At 40.4% G+C, this 20584-nt stretch overlaps 2 protein-coding genes across 3 annotated transcripts; both read left to right on the top strand.

The window, feature by feature from the left end:
• Window positions 1-2439: 2439 nt before the first annotated feature.
• On the top strand, window positions 2440-6574 carry LOC126629429 (protein KINESIN LIGHT CHAIN-RELATED 1-like). Of its 2 annotated transcripts, none has more exons than XM_050299469.1 (3): window positions 2440-4055; window positions 4869-5777; window positions 6036-6184. In XM_050299469.1, the coding sequence occupies exons 1-3, from the start codon at window positions 3460-3462 to the stop codon at window positions 6049-6051; spliced, it is 1521 nt and encodes a 506-aa protein (XP_050155426.1). In that variant the 5' UTR covers window positions 2440-3459; the 3' UTR covers window positions 6052-6184. The 2 variants fall into 2 exon arrangements, with proteins under 2 accessions (XP_050155426.1, XP_050155425.1); XM_050299468.1 differs by having other exon boundaries at window positions 2446-4055; window positions 6089-6574.
• Window positions 6575-7245: 671 nt separating this feature from the next.
• Window positions 7246-8304, top strand: LOC126629438 (LOB domain-containing protein 1-like). Its single transcript, XM_050299478.1, has 2 exons — window positions 7246-7525; window positions 7705-8304. The coding sequence occupies exons 1-2, from the start codon at window positions 7343-7345 to the stop codon at window positions 8038-8040; spliced, it is 519 nt and encodes a 172-aa protein (XP_050155435.1). The 5' UTR covers window positions 7246-7342; the 3' UTR covers window positions 8041-8304.
• Window positions 8305-20584: the final 12280 nt, after the last annotated feature.

Below are 20584 nucleotides of genomic sequence, written 5' to 3'. Positions count from 1 at the left end.
CATGTTCTTTTTCTTGCCTAATTAGCTATCTTTCTCTCTCATTAGCTTGAAATGCTCTCCCAACAGATGCAGCTTTTGCCTCCTCTCTAGCCTTATCAACCTCAAATTTCACCATTTCCCGCGCCAAAGTCAATTCACCTTGGCAAGCAAGTTCTTCCATATACTTTGCATAATCATTCTTGGAACCAATCCATTTTCTCTTTGAAGCCTTCTTACCTTGAGGCCTAATTGGATAACGGGTCGACCCCGACGCTTGTTCAAGGAGGGGTGTTTCTAGCACTTTTACTGCCTCATCTTCATGAACATGCACACCGGTTGAATGATCGGGTGTAGAGTGTAGAGGGGTGTTGTTCATGAAAACTTCTGGACCGATAGGCACAACTCTGAATCTAGGACAATCTTTGACAGTATTCCAACATTTCCACCGGGTGAATGATTTGTTTTTGCTTTTGGTTTTGGCATTATACCAAGCTTGTGCTTGAAGTTCCTACACAATGCGAAAGAAGAAATAATTATAATGAAAGTAGATAACAAATAAATAAGACAAACAAATAATTATAATGAAAGTATGTAACAAATAAATAATACAAACAAATAATTATAATGAAAGTAGCTAACAAATAAATAATACAAACAAATAATTATAGTGTAAATTTGGGTATAGTACAAACGAATAAATAATATATTGTTACATGATCCGCTAAATTTTCCCCACTTCCAAGATTACCACAAGCTTGTACCAAGGCATCTTTCCACGTACTAAACGATTGGCCAAGTAATTTCCAACGACTAGACATCAATTCTTTGGTTCTTTTCCCACCATTTTTGTCAAGAAAATTGGTATGAATAAGACTCCACATTTCTCGCAACTGCATCTCATTACCCGTAATCGGATCATGAGTAACTTCAACTCAGCTAGTACATAATGCAACATCTTCAAAAGCATCCAATTCGCACCTGCATCAGTAGTCATTTTGTTGGAAAAAAAAATTGGCTTGAAACTTTGAGAGAAAGATTGGAATGTGGTTGAAAGTAGTTGAGAAAATATGAAATTGTGGTATAAGATAAAAGATAATGAGAATGTATTTATAGAAAAGTAAAATCAATTTCTTTTACTCGGATTTTTATTAATTTTTTACATTTTTTTTAAATTTTTTATTCCCCTAATTAATCTCTACCATTGGATTTAAAAAAAATTGAATTCCAACACTCTAAATTGTGCCATGTAGCACAAGGGTAAGAATTCTGATTTTTAAAATGTTTTTTCTTTTATTTTTTTTAATTTATAAAGGCAAATAACGTGGACCGTTGATCTCAGATCCAACGGATAATATTAAATTAACTTTTTAATTTTTTTTTACAGTTGGAAATCCAACGGTTTACAAATTGTAGTCGTTAAAATCCAACGGACATGGAGAAGCCACATGGCCTCCCCAACGAAAACTTTGCCGAATTGCGTTGCAGACCCCACTTCTGAAATCCTATTAGACAACGCGCACCCACGGGCTTGACAAAAAAAACTTTAAAAACATGGTTGACGTCTGGGCGACATCAACCTTGCGTCAGGATGCCTTCAGGCTCTCGGGCTGGCAACTCGTGCCGGGCCTGCCTCTCGGGCCTGCTCGGGCTCCCTCGCTAGCACATGCTAGACTTGGTTGCTTTGGATCACTGCCACTGTTTGCGGGCCTATCCCTCGAGCTCCAGCACACGCTGGACCTGCTCTTAATTGTAGTACCCCACCTATTTCCAACATCATTCAAGACAATAATATAGCTAAGTATTAATCACTACAATTATTTACTTTTGTTTTGGTTTTTTGTTCAACTTGTTGGGGCATGTGTTGGTGGTTCAGATCTTGTGACTCTTCTTTGTGTGGCGGTTTTAGTGAAGACATTTGGTTAATGAGAGATCTCTTTGTTGCGAGTTGAAAATTTTTGTGATGTGATACCTTCGTCGAATTCAATGTGAAGTTGGTTTTTTTAGAGTGGTTACCCATGTGGCCGTTAGCCAAGTAGTCGTGTCGACGGCAGTAGGGACTTTCTGCTTGTGCAGGATAAAAATTAGGGTTTTCTTATTTGTATTGGTTTGCCTTTTTGTTGAATGGGATTTGGCTATCCTCATAGTAGTCCATAATATTTTAGCAATCTCCATGACCTTTGTCTCAATGTTGGCAACTTGAGTTGTAAGGTGCAGTTTGTGACTGTGCGTTGCGTTTAAAGGTGATGGCCTAAAGAAGGTGACTTGGTGGAAGTCATGCTTCCATGTCCTTCTATTAATGCTGGAAACAAAGTAAGCTCTAGTTAATGATAAATGTAACTGGTTTGACAAAAAAAAATTAACAAATTTAGCAGGAGCTTAACAAATGCAACATTTTCAATAAATTAGATATTTTTTTGAAATATTTAAAAAGATTGAAACTAATTTGGAAAGAAATAAAAAGTTATCAAGTTTTAAGTACTTAATCCATTAATTTTTCATAAAATTAATTAAAACACTTAAAAAAAATATTTACAGACACCAAGAGTGAAATAAAATTCCGACAATGATACGACCCCCTTGCCACCGTCACTTCTCCGCAGGCTATGCTTCCTTTCCATTCTCTATCTGTCACTCCTCGTCCTTGTTCTCTCTTTAGACCCCGCTCTTGATCGTGATCTCTGCAAGGAGGATATATAATCGATTGCTCCTCCTACAGTTAAAATCGGAAACGACGCGACGACAAGGAGAAAGGCGGGGATATGAAACGATGCAAAGTGACAATTACAAAACCTGATACGACTTTGCCGACCAGAGAAAGGACGAGAGAGCGATGAAAACAAAAGAAATCTTTGCCGCCGGTGAGCATTTGCAGCTGACATGAATGGTGGGGGAGGTTGGGGTTGGTGGCTGCAAAGCTAGGGTTGTTGGGGAGGTTGGGGTTGGTGGCTGCAAGGCTTGGCCTTCTCCAACTCTCTCTCTCTCTCTCTCTCTCTCTCTCTCTCTCTCTCTCTCTCTCTCTTGCAGTCAGCAGAGCAGAGGAACATTACAAAGGAAGCAAAGCAAAGAAAGACAGCGCGGAACGAAGTGAAGAAAAAGGAAAAAAGGAAAATACTGCAATGGATTTCGTATCTCTGTTGGTCCCCTTTCTCCTTTTTCGTTTTAAAGCTGATCATCAAATTAAAGCACTCCAACCCCAATTCCTCCATCATTAGGTGTCTCTTCCAAGCAACTCTACATCCCCACCCTCATTAACTCTCTCTCGTCTCTGCAACACTGAACCAAATTCAAGTTTTCACCTACACCTTATCCCTACTTCTGTGTAATCCAGAAACTGAAGCCCAATTGAAATTCTTCATTTCCGCAGCTATTTCTCTCCACATTTGTTAAAATTCTACCAAATTAAGTTGTGCGTACTTGAAATATCTCGATTTTCAGCTTGAATTTATCGAATTGGATTCTGGGTATCTCAGTTTTTCAGCCATGCCAGGCTTAGTCTCACCCAAAAACTCGCCTCTTGGAGCACCTTCGCCTCCTATTTTTGTACCCGACCCGACCCACAGAACAGAGCACTCCAATGGCACCAAAACCCCATCACTTACGACCACACGGACCAGAGCCGCCATAAAAGGGGCCCTAGAGAAGCTACTCATCGACGAGACCTCGCTCGACAACCCGGATCTGGGTCCCTTTTTGCTGAAACTCGCCCGGGACACTATCGGTTCGGGTGAGAACCCGAACAAGGCCTTGCACTACGCCATTCGAGCGTCCAAGTCATTTGAGCGGTGTTCGGGTCCTGGTCTTGACCTGGCTATGAGCATGCACGTAGTGGCGGCAATATATTGTAATTTGGGCCGGTTTGAGGAGGCGGTTCGGGTCTTGGAACAGTCCATTGAGGTGTCGGACCCGGAAAATGGAGCGGATCATGCGCTGGCAAAGTTCTCGGGGTACATGCAGCTGGGTGACACGTATTCGATGATGGGACAGCTTGAGCAGTCTATTTTATGTTACGGGTCGGGTTTGAAGATCCAAAAGGAGACTCTTGGTGAGTCGGATCCGAGAGTTGCAGAAACTTGCAGGTAGAGAAAAGCTTCTCCTTATCTGTTTGTTCAGTTCTACAGGCTCATTTTAGCTAGTGATGCTGTAAACTGCTACATTGCGCCATTAGTTGTGGGCCCACATGATTTGGGTGGATTTTCTTGGGATGGCTGCTGAAAATTCAAACCGTCCCTTTCATCAAATCAGATTTGAACATGTATTCAATTTATGTTTACAATTTCAATTATTTGGACACGTATCCAAATCTAATTAGATAAAATCAGGAGTCACTGTTGAATTTTCAGCAGCCAAGTATTGTTCTTTGGTTGGTGCATTAGGATGTCTGCTGAATATTCTCGTATTTCTCAATGTTAATTTTACAACATTATTGAATAATTGATTAGTGTAGGATGCACATTGTGCTTTGGTCAGTCTCCCATGCGTGCTACTGGACGACTCACAACGGTTGATACATATGTAAGCATGTCTAAACAACTGACAACCGTTGGTACATGTATTATGGTCGGAGTTGTTCACTTGCCCGTGGTGACTGCTCCTAGCATTTCTCATAGGTTGATAGTGGTGATTGCTAACAATTGATCGATAGTGTAGCATGAATCAACGGCTCAACCACTTACATTGCGTTAATAACTTATGGATGTGGGCAAAGATTTGATTGTGTTATGTGTATTGATAGGTTTATCCTCTTTGAACTTGCTTATGCAATGTAAAATTCTCTTAACAAAACCAAAAGAATAAAATAAAATAAAAAATTGGAATTTTAAGCACTGTAAAAAGTTGCTGGAAACACAAACATAACTGCCTTGCTTGTGAAATGACATTGGAAATGGCAGGTACCTAGCAGAAGCCCACGTCCAAGTAATGCAATTTGATGAGGCAGAGCACTACTGTAAGAAGATGCTTGAAATTCGCAGGGAGCATACCCCGCCTGCGTCTGTTGAAGAGGCTGCTGACCGGCGCCTCATGGCTCTCATTTACGAGGCAAAAGGAGATTCCGAATCTGCACTCGAGCACCTTGTCCTTGCAAGCATGATAATGATTGCCAATGGACAGGACAATGAGGTTGCCACTATTGACATGGGCATTGGCAATATTTACTTGTCTCTTTTCCGCTTTGATGACGCTGTTTTCTCCTACCAGAAGGCACTTACTGTCTTGAAATCCATGGGGGGCGAAAATCACCCTTCAGTAGCATCAGTCTTTATTCGCCTTGCTGACCTGTATTACAAGACAGGGAAGTTAAGAGAGTCTAAATCCTACTGTGAGAATGCTTTGAGGATATATGCGAAACCTTCGCCTGGAATCACATCTGAGGAACTTGCTAGCGGTTTGACTGAAATCGCAGCCATCTATGAAGCTGTCAATGAGCCTGAGGAGGCACTGACTCTCTTGCAGAAGGCAATGAAGTCATTAGATGATACACCTGCACAGAGGAGCACTATCGCAGGAATAGAAGCACAGATGGGTGTTATGTTCTATATGGTCGGGAGGTATGTGGAGGCTTGGAGGTCTTTTGAGAGTGCTCTATCAAAGCTTCGGGCTAGCGGGGAGAGGAAATCCGCCTATTTTGGTGTTGTGTTGAACCAGATGGGGTTGGCTAGTGTGCAGTTGTACAAGCTAGATGAGGCCGCTCAACTTTTTGAAGAAGCAAAGGAGATACTGGAGCAGGAGAGTGGCCTTTGTCATCCCGATACGCTTGGAGTATATAGCAACCTTGCAGCAACTTATGATGCCATGGGAAGGTAACTCATCTTTGACATCCATTTAAGCTACAAAGATTTCTTAAGCTTTGTAAATACTTTGGTTTCTCTGTTATTTGATTTGATACAGAAGTATTTAGGTGGACATCTATGCCCGAGTGGGGACTTGGGACCATCTCACCTTTAATATTTACAATCAATTTTGTTTCGTTTGATGTCAAGTTATTATTTATACAAAAACATTTTTGATCCAAATAGCTTTGAACTTGTTTGATACAAAAACATGTTTGAGTTCTGCAGAAGCTGCTATAGTTGAGTTCTTCCTTTGAACTTGAACTTCTCATTTATTACAGAGTAGAAGCCGCAATTGAGATATTAGAGCATGTCTTAAGGGTGAAGGAAGAGAAGCTTGGTACGGCAAATCCAGATTTTGACGACGAGAAGAAAAGGCTAGCTCATCTTTTGAAAGAAGCAGGAAGGGCTAGGAACAGAAAAGGAAAATCACTTGAAAATCTCCTCCATTCCAACTCCCAAAGGACGAAGGACGAAGGATCGAAGAGGCAGTCTGGATTTGGATACGAAACTTGACCGAGAACACCTCTCTCCCCCGGCTCTTGTTTCCCCTGCTGCAATTTTTGTAGATATCGCTGTGTTAGAATAGTTAAGCTATTCAATTTCCACTTGCTTTTCAGTTGTATTTCTTTTGCTGATTCACTTTATTTCCTGGATGCTTCTTTAATTTTGAGTATTATTTGTGTCGTGTGTTTGCACCTTTTTGTTGTGCTGTTTTTGGTTATTTGTTTCCTCTGCTGCAAATAAAGTAGGAGAATTTCATTTAAGTTACAGATTATTCCTTTCTTACTATCATGGTTGAATTTGTCACTACATGTGAGTTCCCACTGCTCAAGACTCAAGACTCGAGAAAAACTCGGGTGTCACCCGAAATACAATCCCACTTGTCACGTGATGAGTGCTATAGAAACACAGATATATCTCCAATTATATGCTAGAGTCTCTCGATAAGTGGGGTTGGCTTTTAGGTGAATACCAGAACTAAATGGACTAGTTGAAGGTCCAAATGTCCAATTTCAAGGAACTTTCTTGTGTGCTTGTAGTCTAACCGTAGTCCAAAAAGACTTGGAAATTGATTCTTAAAGAGTACTTAGATATGACCTTTATTTTCCGTGGAAAATGTAAACATAATTTTTTCCAAGAATGCTGCAGTATTTGGCGTGCTTCCAGAATTTAACTAGAAAAAATATGGTAGGAAAACTGGTTAGGAAAAAAAAACAGTTGAGTATTACCAAACATGACTTTTATTACTGAAATAAAAAATAGAGAAAAATAGTGTGTGATTATTATTTTTCGACAAGTAACGTACGGGTTCACTGTTAGGTCCACTGTCCCAACAGTGAGGTATCACAATTTTCAACCATGATTAGCTTAAACTGTCTTCAAGTAACCTTTGAATTTTTGCACCCAAAAAACAACCTGTTTCGTTCCTGTCAATATCTTGTTAAACTGTTAAGCTTCTCTTCTCTCTATATATGTAAACACAAACTAGGACAGCTTCAAATGAACATACAGATCGATTGAACTACCGAAAAATGGACGGCCAAATAACGCCAATGCGCACTAGGGTTCATCAACCGTGTGCAGCCTGCCGGATGCTACGCCGAAGATGTGACATCAACTGCTCACTTGCACCATATTTCCCAATTGAGGAGATTGATAAGTTTGCTGGTGTCCATAGAGTTTTTGGTGCTAGCAATGTTATCAAAATGATTCAGGTCAGTAGAGCTTGCTCACGTACTTTTATAGTATCTAATTATGATTATCTGCATTTGGTCTAGCAGCATCGAGTCTCTACTTTCTTCGGTTGAGGAAGCTCAAATTTCATGGACGACAATTGATTGCACGAACTAGATAGTTGAAAGATGTGTTCATTTTTTTATCTTTTTTGTGATAGATGGTGGAAGAGACAAGAAGGGAAGATGCAGTAAAAGCTATAGTGTATGAAGCAACAGCAAGAATTAGAGACCCCGTCTATGGCAGCACTGCAGCTATTTTTCATTTGCAGAAGATGATTGAAGAACTCAGATCCCAATTGGAAACAATAAAATCTCAAGTCTTGGAGTTGCAACAACACAGAGACCAGTTGCTGGGCATTCTTATGAACAATGTTCATTCCCTTGATTTGTTCTCCGACATGCATGACCCAATGTTTGGTGAAAGTTCCAAAGTGCAAGAGGATACTGTATGGGATTTAGAGCCCGGGGATGAACGGCAGCGAGAGCGCGTATGAACTGACAAACTTGATTGATAGTATAGAAAATGTCCGGTCTAGTGAAAATCAGGTACTAAAGGGCGTCGACAATAGAGAAGTTTGTGAAATATATATGTATATGCAATTATGCCTGTATAATATGTAAAGCCCTTTATTTTTATGTACAACCAATAATGTGGAGAGGAGAACCCATTTTAGAACTTTGATTGCAAGGAAAATTGAACTCAAGACTTCCTGTGCGGGAAATTGAGTGCTTAACAAGAGCAGTAGTATTCAATGGGATTCCATTTTCTTGGTGGTAACCAATTTGTTGACTAAAAATAGCTTGTTGATATTGGTTCTATTGGAAAAGAATGTACAAACATGGGACTGAAAACTGCATTTGCCTAACAATATGCCAATCTGTTAAGTTGATGGCTTTTTCCTCACATTTTCAAAGTAAGATGGGCATGGAAGACTGGAAGTATACTTTGGTACTCAAATTTCCAATCAAAGTCCTCAAGGGAGCAAATGAGGAACATGGATTGAATCAAAGAAAAAGTAATTTCTAGAGGTAAACTAATTAAATCCGTGGTATATACAAACATAAAACCTCGTATGAAGTTTTAGAGCTTAGGATTTAGAGTAATTGGAAAACTTCTAGAAAAAATGACATGATTCAACCTTACCCATTTAAATGTAGTGGGTAACGACGTTAGTATGAACGTATTGTCATGCTTAACCCATGCCAATCGGATGAAAAGTGATGTTTTCAGCGAAAGTAATGTTTTCTTTTTAATTTTACAAATGAATATTCGAATTTGATACATTTTTCAATATACTTTGAGTTGGATTCAAATTGGACAAAAAACCCACTTTAGTAATTTTGCCTTTGGTTGGAATGTTGTTGCAAATTGCAAATTTTCAACTGTCGTTTTCGCCTGCACGACGTTGTTACTTTCGCGCCACGATCAACATCTGCTCTCTTCCTTCTTCCCTCTTCTTTCTATTTTCACTCCCCCACTCTTTCATCGGACCCCAAAAACCCGATGCCAAACTTAGACACACCCTCCGCCTCTCCAACCTCTACCACCGTTGTGGACCCTACCCACCACCTCCTTCTCAAATCCTCAAATCCGACCCGACGCCTCCCGCCCCAACCCTATCCGACCCGTCGGGATCCACCATCGACTAGCTCCTGGACTTTCTGGACTTCTCATAGGTCGCCTATACAAAGCCTCCTCGCTACCAGTAATCTCCCACATCCCCTCCCCATTATTCAACACTGAAACCCTCATTGGACACATTTTTGGGCAGGTATTCGAGCTTTTCGGCGACCCCTCATCGGTAGTTGAAGCTGTCTCTTGGTCCCTAACCACGCGCTGGATCGACGAGCTTGCTGCCGTAATTAAGAATTGCGTTTGGCTGTTCTTGTTTAACTCGGTGACGTCTAAAGGTGCGTGATGGTTGGAGGTTGTTTTAGTGTTTGGTTACTAAGAAAATGAAGTGAAAGTTAACATAGTTAAGGTTTTTGTTTGAGGCAAAGGATTTCCCCTTTGGCACAGCTTCCCTGGGGTGTTGGCACTTGGTGTTGGTTATTGGTCAAGTTCTCATCGCCTGTTGTGCTGCAACAAGAGTTTGAAGTTAGTTTTGAAATGCGCCTTTGTGAGACTTAGGTGTAGGCCTTAACGCTCACAATCAAAATTAACAAGGATCTTGGTATGCCACTGTTATCTCAGTATAACAAATGTTAGATAGATGTGATTTAAGTCAATTACTTACGCCCCAAGTTACTTAGACTTGTTATAAAAGGATTGTCACATATGAGTTAAGTCCGCATTAGGTTCTTTTTCTTGCCTTGTAAACATGGACTTTTAGTTCATAATCTTGTATATCCAAAAAAGAGGAAGTCTAGAGTCCTGCAAACCATTTCTTCAAACACAGTTTGTTCTTAATGAAGACAAGCTTATTAAGTTAACCATATTCAAATGTAAATGGGACTCTTAGTTAGAAAAAAGTTGGAAATAACTTGAATATATGCTAAAAAGTATATTTAATATTTACTAATTTAAAGGACGAACAAAGAGACTTGGTCAAGATTTCGCCTTGTCAGGAAGGTTGAACTTCTTGCAACCACTTCTCTTTGAGTTAACAGAGGTTATAAGCTAAAAGGGATGTATGGTAAATGGGTTTTACATAAAGGAATCGATACTACAACACTAAAGGCAGGTAGCAGAGCTTTTACACTAGACAAAAGATAGCTTTTGTAAGGGAACTATTACTAAAAGGACTGAATCTGGGCGAGTTTCAGCTTTTCTGGGTGCGAATCTAGCTTGAGAGCAAATTTTGTATGTTGTTTATTTGATTGGTTGAGTGTCTTTATCTCTGTTGTCTTTTTATCCTTTTATAGGCAGTTTGGCCCAACTATCTTGGCTTTGTTCTTGGCCGAAAGTCCTTAAGGGTAGTGAGTCATCTTGTAATTACTTGTAATGTGATCGGATCATATTTATATATATTTTTACTTCAAATTCACTCGTCTTTTCTTAGTTAGTTCCTTATATTTTTGAGCTATTTACGTTATTTTTGTGTTTATAGGATTTGTTATGCAAAGAAAATAAAAATGGCACAAATGAGTTTTTAGTTATTATCTAGTTCTTAATTACTTGAATCTTGGCTAAATTCGTCTTTTTTAAATTATTAATTGTCTTCTTCCCATCAATGAAAATCACATATTTGTTTCTTTAATGAATTAATTAATTTGTGTAATGTCACAGACTAAACAAAAAGTGAGGAGCTACCTTTGCAGCTAGGAGGAAAACGTGAGCCTTGGCAGTGACAAAAAGATGGAAAGCTTGCATGGACAACACATGTGGAAATATGTTGGGGCAAAGCGTGAAGTGGAAGGCAGCAAGGCTGCCAAAAAGAATAAAAGAATAAGAAGGAGATGGAAGGCAGGTCAGAGGGGGATATAATATAGGAGAGCAGCAAAACTGCCAGCGAAAAGAAAGAAAAAGAATAAGCAGCAAGCTGCTTTGCAGCGTGCCTTGCGGGGAAAAGAAAACTAAGCAATAAAAGCTGCCTTTGCAGCTGGGCGGAAGAAGAAGATAAGAAGCAGACGGCAGACTGTAAAGAATAAAGTGAGGAGCAAAAGGAAGTGGGGGTGGTGCGCAGAAACGGAAAGAATAAGAAATAGAAGGGAGAGTGAGGGAGCTGCCTTTGGGGCAGCTGAAAAAAAGAAAGAAAAAAATATAAAAAAATAAAGGAAGGAGCAGCGGGAAAAATATAAAGAAGCACAGCAAGACAAGTAAGGGGGGTCTGGAGTAGGGGGGAATTGGTGGAAGGCAGAGGGCTGCCCTTTGGGCAGCGTGAAGCTGCGGAGAGAAGGGAAGGGGGAAGCTGCCCTTTGGCAGCGAGGTCAGACAGCACAGGAAAACAGAAAGAAGGAGGGCAGCTCGCAGACGTAGAGAGGACAGGAGATCAGCATGAAAATGCAGTTCAGAGTCCATGCAGTTCAGAGTCCAAGCAGCAGATCCTTTCTTTCGGTTTAATCTTTCCAAACTCCTATTTTATTTTTGTTTTAATAATGTGTAATTAATTTTATTTTGGCTAGAGGTTAATTCAAAGCCATGATTTATATTTGTAATATGAATTGATTACCTTCGGTTGTGATTTCATAAGTTGTGATTTCAATTTACTTATCTGTTCGTATAAAAACTGATTTGTGTATGTTGGTTGAGAGTGCACGCTTAATTTACATGCATGAATTTGACGCTAGAATATAAGGGAATTTCACCTAATCGTTATGAACTTATATTCATAAGTAGTGAAGGTTGCTAGTCACAATCACGTTAAGTAAATTCTTGGCATAAGTTTCATGCAAATCATAGTAACGAGTGTCTCGTCAATGCTTATGTTTTTCATAGAACTTATTGATTCTTGCTTGTATCTCTATTATGCAACTCATGTAGGGAACTTGTAGGGAATGTTTTGGGTTGTCGTATGCAATCATCCAACCCAATAACTTGTGGAAAAACTGAGGGTTAATTTAAGCGTACCTAATTAACTTGGGGCATTGAGAATTAATAATTTATTAAATGAACAACTGGAAATCATTTTGTATGCAAGTATAACATGTGTGGAGAAGAACCCTCTAGCTAGTCCGTCATTTATCATTTTACCTTAATTTTATGTTTTGTCAATTCTGTAATTTAATTAAGTTTAATTTACTTTTCATCAAAACCAAACACCTATCCATTATTAAATTATTTTATTTATTTAGTTTTCTTTATTGTTAGTCTTTTAATTTAATTTCCGTCCATTTCAGTTCCTAGTGTTTAATTTAATTGTTTTCATTATTTTGAGTCATTCTAAGTGTGTTTCGAGTTATTAGAGTTTTTAGCCTAATTTTGTGTCTTTGAGTCTTGTTTAATATTTTTAAATTAATTTAGAATAGATTAGCAATCCCTCCTAATCCCCGGCCTAGAACGATACCCTACTTACATCTATACTACAATTGTCAAAAAGAGGGTTTAATTTGTGTGTCAAGTAATTTTCGCATCATAATGCCACTAGAAAGTGCTTTTTAACTGATAGTGAGTTGGTCTCTGTCATTTGTCACTTAGGTCATAGGCATATGACCTATACCATAGCTAAGAAGACTTTAGTTTGCATCAGGCTTCATGGTTGGGCTTCGGGCAAGTTCGACTTGTTTTGGTGGCTTTGGGCTTCCTCAAATACTTAAGCCCAATGTTTAAATATTAACCCAAACAGTGCCCCCTTTAATCATTGTTAAGTCTACCAATCGAGACATTAATAATGGTTAAACACCAGTCGCATGCTTTACCTCAGGATTTGCACCATTTAAATAGCCTTTTTCAAATAAACCTTTGCACTAACCCATGATTTCCAACGTTAACTAACTACCCAATATATAACCTTCATTTAAACCTCTGGGCCAAATACTTTTAGCAATTCTTATTCTCCGAGCTTCCAAAATTCCTAGATTTTCCAGAATTTTATTGCCTTCGCAACTTTTCTTTGCTTTCTACTCTCGATTTTTCTCAATCCATACCCAAAACTAATCATGGCACCCAAAAGTCATCATGCACGTGAGTCTGGGGAAGGGATCAACACTATGCGTCGGCGAATCAATGATCTTCATCGCCTTCGGGCAGACTGGGACTCTTTAATTTTCTTCGAGGAAGGTGGTATCCATTATTTGGGACTGGATTAGACTGCCCGAGTCCCAATCGCAGTGGAGATGAACATGCCCTAGGCCAACTGGTTCACTCTCAATCCTTACTTTGCCAAGGTTGGCATCTTGACCTTCAAATGGTCCAATCATCGCAAGGGCTTCCTACTAATGAAGGATGAGGCATGGTCGCAATGGGTAGATGAGTTCAAGCGCATCTGGAAGAAGAAGTGGATAAGCAATGGTATCTACGAGCTTATTATGCTCTTTAAGGTCACGGTGATAGCCAAACCCGAGCTCCTAACCACATTTCTTCTCTTTTAGAACAATAAGACCAACACATTCAACTTTCGAATGGGTCACATGTCCTCGACTAACTTGGATATGGCTGAAGTCTTTAGGCTAACGCCCTCGAGCCGGTGCGTGGACATCACCCACGACTGGTCCTTACCTTCTAGCCCGACCACTGAAGCCTTGAATGCCTTTTAGTCCATCACCCACCTGGAGTATACTCCTTCAACCTTCAAAAGTTATAGGACATCCTTCGTGGGCTTCGTTCCCTTCACGAAGAAAACCTTCAGCATGTCCTCCTCCACTATAGACAAGGACCATAAGCACATGTATTTCCTCCTGTACTAGCTCAACAAGCACGTGTTTCCTAACAAATCCAAATGAGTGAAATTAAAGTGAATCCCCTTATTGGAGGCCCTCAATTTCTTCGATGATGTGGCTAATAGGTCTTTCTTCCTTGCACATCTCTACCACCTTCTATATGAAATGACCAGAAGCGAACCCTTTGAAACTAATCTCAACGGGTCAACCTAGATGGTCCAATTGTGACTCCAGTGGTATTTCTTAGAGTTCCGGGCGTCCAACCTAGAGTTCCCCAAAGGAGTGGGTTCAGCCCATATCTTGGCCGAGGCATCCCCTACCAACCACTATACTCTCGCATGCTTGTATTTCTTCAGAGTTTGTCAAACTTCGGCAGACTTAGAGTGAGGTACCTCCGTGTTGCGAAGATATCAATGGTTCTTAGACTAGATCTTCCATGATGCCTTCGGGAAAGATGCCAACAGCTTATGCAAGGAGAAGTTCGCAAGCTACATCCAACAACGGGACCTTGTTTGGGGAGTGCGGAGCGATTGCACGGGCTATGAACACGGGCTAAAAGTCTATCACCCAAACTTCTGTGGTAGGCAGCTAGGCTTCAGACAGGCGATCCCAATGCCATTCTTTGATTCCATGTAATGTGGAACTTCCTACCGTCTTCGTTCCCCTTCGAATGTGGTGTTTTGGGTAGCTCGGCGTAGTCTGGAGGTGATGAGCAAATCGCCTACAAGCCCTTAGCGCTGAACTTTGAGTGCACTATTTCCTTTGTCACTTGGTGGGAGGCCAAGTGGCTGAAGAAATATGAATGAGACATCAGGGAGGCCCATGATCGCCTCTTCGGGCAGCTCTTCTTCAAATCCTACCCAAAGAATGATGAACTTGAAAATTGGAAGAAGATGATCTACCAGAATAACCAGTTTCTTCTAATAAGTGTATCTCATTGCCCTTTTCTTCTTTTTTTACTTCTCTTTGTGATGTTTTTGTAGTCAATAACTAATCACCTTTCATTTTGGTCTTTACAGCCCAAGGCAACACTGAGGAAGTGGATGTCGGGCTAGATAAAGAAGTTGCAGACGCATTTGTCCTACAAAAGGCTGCGACTGACGCAGCGAGGCAAGAAGATGGGTCAACCCATACTGCCGAAGACACTAAGGACATTTCTGAGCTGTTTGGGGATTTCAAGAACGAGGCCAAGCCTAAAGTAGAGACTCGGGCACCTTGGCGGACAAGGGCGATAATGGTGGAGTCCTTCAAGTCTAAGCTCGATGAGCGACCTTAGCCTCGCCTCACTTTGCTTGGCCCGAGGGCAACTCCCACAGGAAAGAGGACGAGAGCTCAGACTTCTAAGGCCTCCAAATCCTCCTCTGCCCCTCCAGTTAAAACAGGCAGGAAGAAACAAAAAACCTTAAGTAAGTGATCTCAGCATTAATCTTAGTTTCTTAGCTGTAGTTTCAATTTATCTTAGGGCATGAACTAACACCTAATTCTTTCTTGTAACTAGGGCCTCTTGCAACCAAGAGACATGCCCCCACTCCAAAAGAGGGGCAGTCGGGCGCTGAAGTCTGACCAAAGGATAAGGTAATTCTTGATACCATTCTCGAGAAGTTGAAGGTATAACTCCCATTCTCTAAGCCCTTAACCATTCTTGAAATTCACTTTCTTCAATACTTGCACTGACTCTTTACTTGTTTTCTTGAAATAGAACACTAGAGGCGAAGGGACCACCTAACCCAAGGCTTATTCTCCTCCACCCCGAGCGGCGCAACTCTCCCCTTCTCGGGCCAAGCCCTTCAAGGTATACTTTTATTGTACTTATGGTTACATTTGTGATCTTCCACATTTTGAAGCTAATGACCAACTTCGTTCTTTTCTAGGTAAAGGTTGGGCCTTTGTACCTCAAGTCAGGCAAATCTCAACCTTTATTCCTTCAATTCTTCCTCCAGCAATAGTGGTGATTCCCACCTTCCAATTTAATCCAAAGACTGAAGAGATGATGCACTACATCGACGATGATAGCAACTTAATAAGTACCCTTTCCTTAATCTTTTTTTAATTATAAGTCATCACTTAACTTGCACTTATAATTTGTTTTGCCTTTTCAGTGTTCTCCAATGCACAAGGTAATCAAACAGTCGTCCACAACCTTTGGGAAGCCAATAGTCCTTGAGATCCCCGTGGTCTTAGAAGTGACTAGCCCGATGGCTCATCAGGCTGTTTCACGAGTCAGCCTGCCCGCTTCTCCTAGGGCAAACGTGGCGACATAAATGCCTCTTCCACTGATCCAAGCTTTATCACAGGTATATAAATATCCCTACTTTTGTTCTCATTTTATCTTGATCATGACTTAAATCCTTGACTTGATTCCTCTTTGGTTTGCAACAGGCTTCTGGCGATGGCTCATGCCAGTTTTCTCGGCCCGTCGCACACAAAGCAACTCTTCATCGACCTCCCAAGGCTTCTAGGGTCACATGGATTCCTATCCCTCAACCAAAGAAAACAGTTGCTGCTAGTGCCTCATCCATTTCTAAGCATTCACATTCCATCTCTACCGGAGCTGCCTCCTCCGTTGCTGTCTCTAAGGGTGCTAGAGTGATGCCCCCACCCCTTGTATCCATTCCCGCGACGGCCTCCTTACCCGAACTTGTCAGAGAGTTTGGGCAAATCAGGATCAAGCTGAGGTCCCCAAGACACCCTTCCAAGCCTCAAAATCTCCAAGATCAATGTTGAATCTTCAATGCGTGGGTGCAAAGAAATTTCAACGCCTTCTCCAGCCTCAAGGGATTCCAAGATGCTGAGAATGCCTTGACTGAGCTGTACAAAGCTTAACAAGTGTTGAAGGTCCAGTTTGAGTCATTCCTCAACTTCTTTGAGAATTTAATGGCTCTAAGGGATCAGTACTAATGGGCGGAGCGAGCATCTAACAGAGTCAAGTGTTACAAGGAGAAGCACTCCAGAACTTCAGCCTCTCTGTAGGAGTTGGTGGAGAAGGGCTTGATCATGGAGGACTGCATCATGGTGGTTGCGGTCGAGATCTATAAGCTGGATGAGCAATTATCTGCACTGAAAGCCGAGCAGATGACCTTTTTCAAGCCAAATTTACAAGAATTTGAAGAAGTGAAAAATGTGAACCAGGAAGTAGAAGATTATGAAGCACAACTAGCCAACAACAACATGTACTTAGAAGAACCTGGTAGGATTTTTACAATTATGCAAACATATCATTCTAAAATAGTTGCCTTGGCAAAAGATGTAAAGTTGTTAAGCTAAGGCCCTTGTAACTTCCTTTCTTGATGAAATGAACTGACTTCCTTCTTTACTTTAACTTGCTTATTTTACTTTGAAACTTAACTATGGCAAATGCATAAACTAACTTCAATCCTTCTTAAAATGTTTGGACTTCTTTGATATAACAATCTTTAACATCCCACAAAGTTGGGTGATACTTCTTAAAAAACTTAGCATTGACTGGATGTATTTGCAAGTTTCCTTCTAAATCTGCTAAGTAGTAACCTCATCGGTCTAACGCCCTATTGATGTTGAAAGGTCCTTTCCAAGTGGGACTCCACTTCCCAAAGCCTCTAACTTGAGCTCCCAAGGGTAGAATTGCCTTCCACACAAACTCTCATTCCTTGAAGGTTTTCAGCTTCACTTTCTTGTTATACCCTCGGGCAATAGCTTTCTTCCCTTCTTGGATTTTGTTCAAGGCTTCAATTCGAGCTACATCCAAATCTTCAACTTATTTTCACATCGCTTGAATGTATTCTTCACTGTGTAGACTAAACTAGTTTTGAAGTCTAACAGAACTTACGTTGATTTCCATAAGGAGCACAACATCTTGCCCAAAGGTTAAGGCATAAGGAGTAGTTCCGTTCCTACTCTCTTTAAGGTTCTATAAGCCCACAAAATGTCTTCTAACTTCTCATGCCACCTCTCTGGATTATCTACCACCATTCTCTTAATGATATTTACCAAGATCTTATTGCTAGCTTCTACTTGGACATTTAATTGTAGGTAGTAAAGGCTGGACTGGATCATCTTTTATTTTGAACTTGTTTGCAAATTCCTCTACTTCTTTTGAGATAAAAGATGGCCATCTATCTGTGACAATTGTCTCGAGCACCCCATATCTATGTAAGATCTTGTCTCAGGCACCCCATACCTCTGGCATGGGCTTTACAATCTTTTTCTATATCGGGCCAAAAGTAGCTATACCTTCTTAGCAACCATCTTATTTTAGTTCCAGCTTGATGTGTTCTTCAAATGCCCTCGTGTACTTCAGCCATTACCCTCATTGACTCTTCCAATCCCAAGCACTTTAATACAAGTCCATCTGAAGTCTTTCTTAGCAAAGTTATGTCCCATATGACAAATTTAGCTGCTAGCTGCCTATTCTTTTTACTTGTGGGAGAAGAAAAATCTTTCAAGTACCGAATGATAGGTGTCATCTAGTCTTCTATCTCAGCCTCTTTAGTCATTACATCTAAACTGAATCATCTTTCAAAGATAGAAGGGAGATTTCTTCTTTGTACTTCCACATTCACCTCGAACCTTCTTTCTTGGATTTGTGCTCCAACTGTGCCATTTCATTAGCAATTAAATTTGACTATCTGGGGATATGATTAATTGAAATCTCAGTACCCTAATACTCTAATAATTAAGTAGCTGCCAAATAATAACCAGTCATAGTGTTGTGTCTGCACTTGTAGTCTCCATTTAACTACTGAATCACTAAATACCTCAACTTCGGTTGACCCTAGCTCTATCAGGATTTCCAAGTCAATTGTCAGTGCTTTATATTATGCCCGATTGTTAGTGGTATTTTAATAATCTAGAGGGAATGAATAACAATGGTGAACTCCCTTGGGATCAATGATGACAATCCAAGCTCCAGCAACATGTTGGGTGCAAGATCCATCAAAATATAACCTCCAATGAGTTATTCATAAGCTGGTTATTCTTTTTATCTCTTGCTGGATCCATCTTTCCTTGCCCGAGTGATCTTTACTTGGTGGGATCCAAAGACTGGCCACCTCCAAAGTTCCTAGGATATTGACAAGTTTATCTTGTAATTCTTGGTGCTTGGCTAAGAAGTTTGCAATTGGCTGCCCCTTTATTGCTCTTTGAAGCACATATTGAAGACTAAACTCTGAAAGTTCTAGAATCCACTTCCAATTCTCCTAGTTAGCATTGGTTTTGATAGCATGTACTTGATCACATCAGTCTTGGCAATGATATGGATGTGACAAGGCAACATGTAATGTCTTAACTTGCAGGCAGTGAAGTATAGAGTCAAACATAGCTTCTTAATCGGGGCGTATCTTGTTTCTACCTTAGTAAGGATTCTATTGAGGTAATATATTGCTTGCTCTTTTCCCCCTTCATTGTTCTAAGCTAGCAGGCTTCTTATTGACTTCTCAGAGGCAGAAATATAAAGCTTTAAAGGTTTCCCTCTCTGAAAGGGCATGAACACTGGTGGACATGCTAGGTAGGCCTTCACTCTGTTAAACACCTCTTGGTGTTGTGGGCCTCATTCAAACTCTTCTTGATTCTTCAGTCTTAGTAAAGTAATCAACGGCTAAATCTTGCCCGCCAAGTTAGCAGTAAATTTTCGTAAGAAGTTGATCTTCCCTCGTAGCCTTTGCAACGACACTTCATTGGTGGGAGAATGTGATTCCATAATAGCCTGAGTCTTGTTTTTGTCTACCTCCACACCTCTTTGATGAACAAAGAATCCCAAAAAGTTGCTTGATCTAACTCCAAAAACACGTTTCTTTGGATTCATTTTCAACTTATGGGTCTTCATTCTAGTTAAGGCATGTCTGAAGTCTTTTAAATGTTGCTATTCAGTATTAGACTTGACCACAATGTCATCAATTTACACCTCCATGCTATGTCCAATCAAATCATGAAAAATGGCATTCATTGCTCTCTGACAGGTTGAATCAGCATTTTTGAGCCCGAATGGCATGACTACGTATTCATATGCTCATACATGACCGAGGCATCTAAATGATGTTTTATGTATATCTTATTTAGCCATTTTTATTTGATTATAACCAGTATTCTTATCCATGAAAGATAAAACTTTATGTTTTGCAACTGCATATATGGATAGGTTTCACATTGGCACTTACTACATAACACCACACCCTTAATCACCATTGCTTAGGGTCTATCGGGTAACTTTCTAACTCCCTTCGTAGGCCTGGCAGCCTGCCTTATTTCCCCCTTCACTTCCCAAGTAGCTTTTGTTTTTCTTTTTTCAACCCAGTTCAGGTTGATCATGTTTATTGGGGCATTTGGGAAGGGATCTGTGTCTATCATCATATTTTCCTAAGGTTTCTCCAACAACAACTTTCCCTTGACAATGAGATCTTGAATCTAATCTCTAAACTATACGCAGTTGGTTATGGAATGGTTAAAGGTGTAGTGTAGTTTGCAATACTTCTTCCCTCTCAAGTCTTCTGATTTAGGCATTTTTTTGGTGATATCAGGCAGAATCACTCTTGCCCACACCAACTCCTCATATATATCTGATGCCTTAGTTAGGTCAAAAAATAAGTCTGGTACTTGGGGGGTTTCATAGGCATGAATCCTTCGTCGTTCATCACTACTTTTTTTTTTATCTTTAACTGGCTTGACCAAACCCTTCACCATTAAAGGTTTGAAAGGACTGGTCATTTCTGCTGCACACATCTCTTTTCCCTCTCATTCATTGCTGTCATTTTCTTCTGACTCCGAGCCCTCGAACTCCAACTGGTGAATTGCTGCTTTGTTCTTATA

Source organism: Malus sylvestris, chromosome 7 (genome assembly GCF_916048215.2).
Source record: "Malus sylvestris chromosome 7, drMalSylv7.2, whole genome shotgun sequence".
Taxonomy (NCBI): domain Eukaryota; kingdom Viridiplantae; phylum Streptophyta; class Magnoliopsida; order Rosales; family Rosaceae; genus Malus; species Malus sylvestris.
This window is presented reverse-complemented; position numbering and strand designations above follow the sequence as displayed.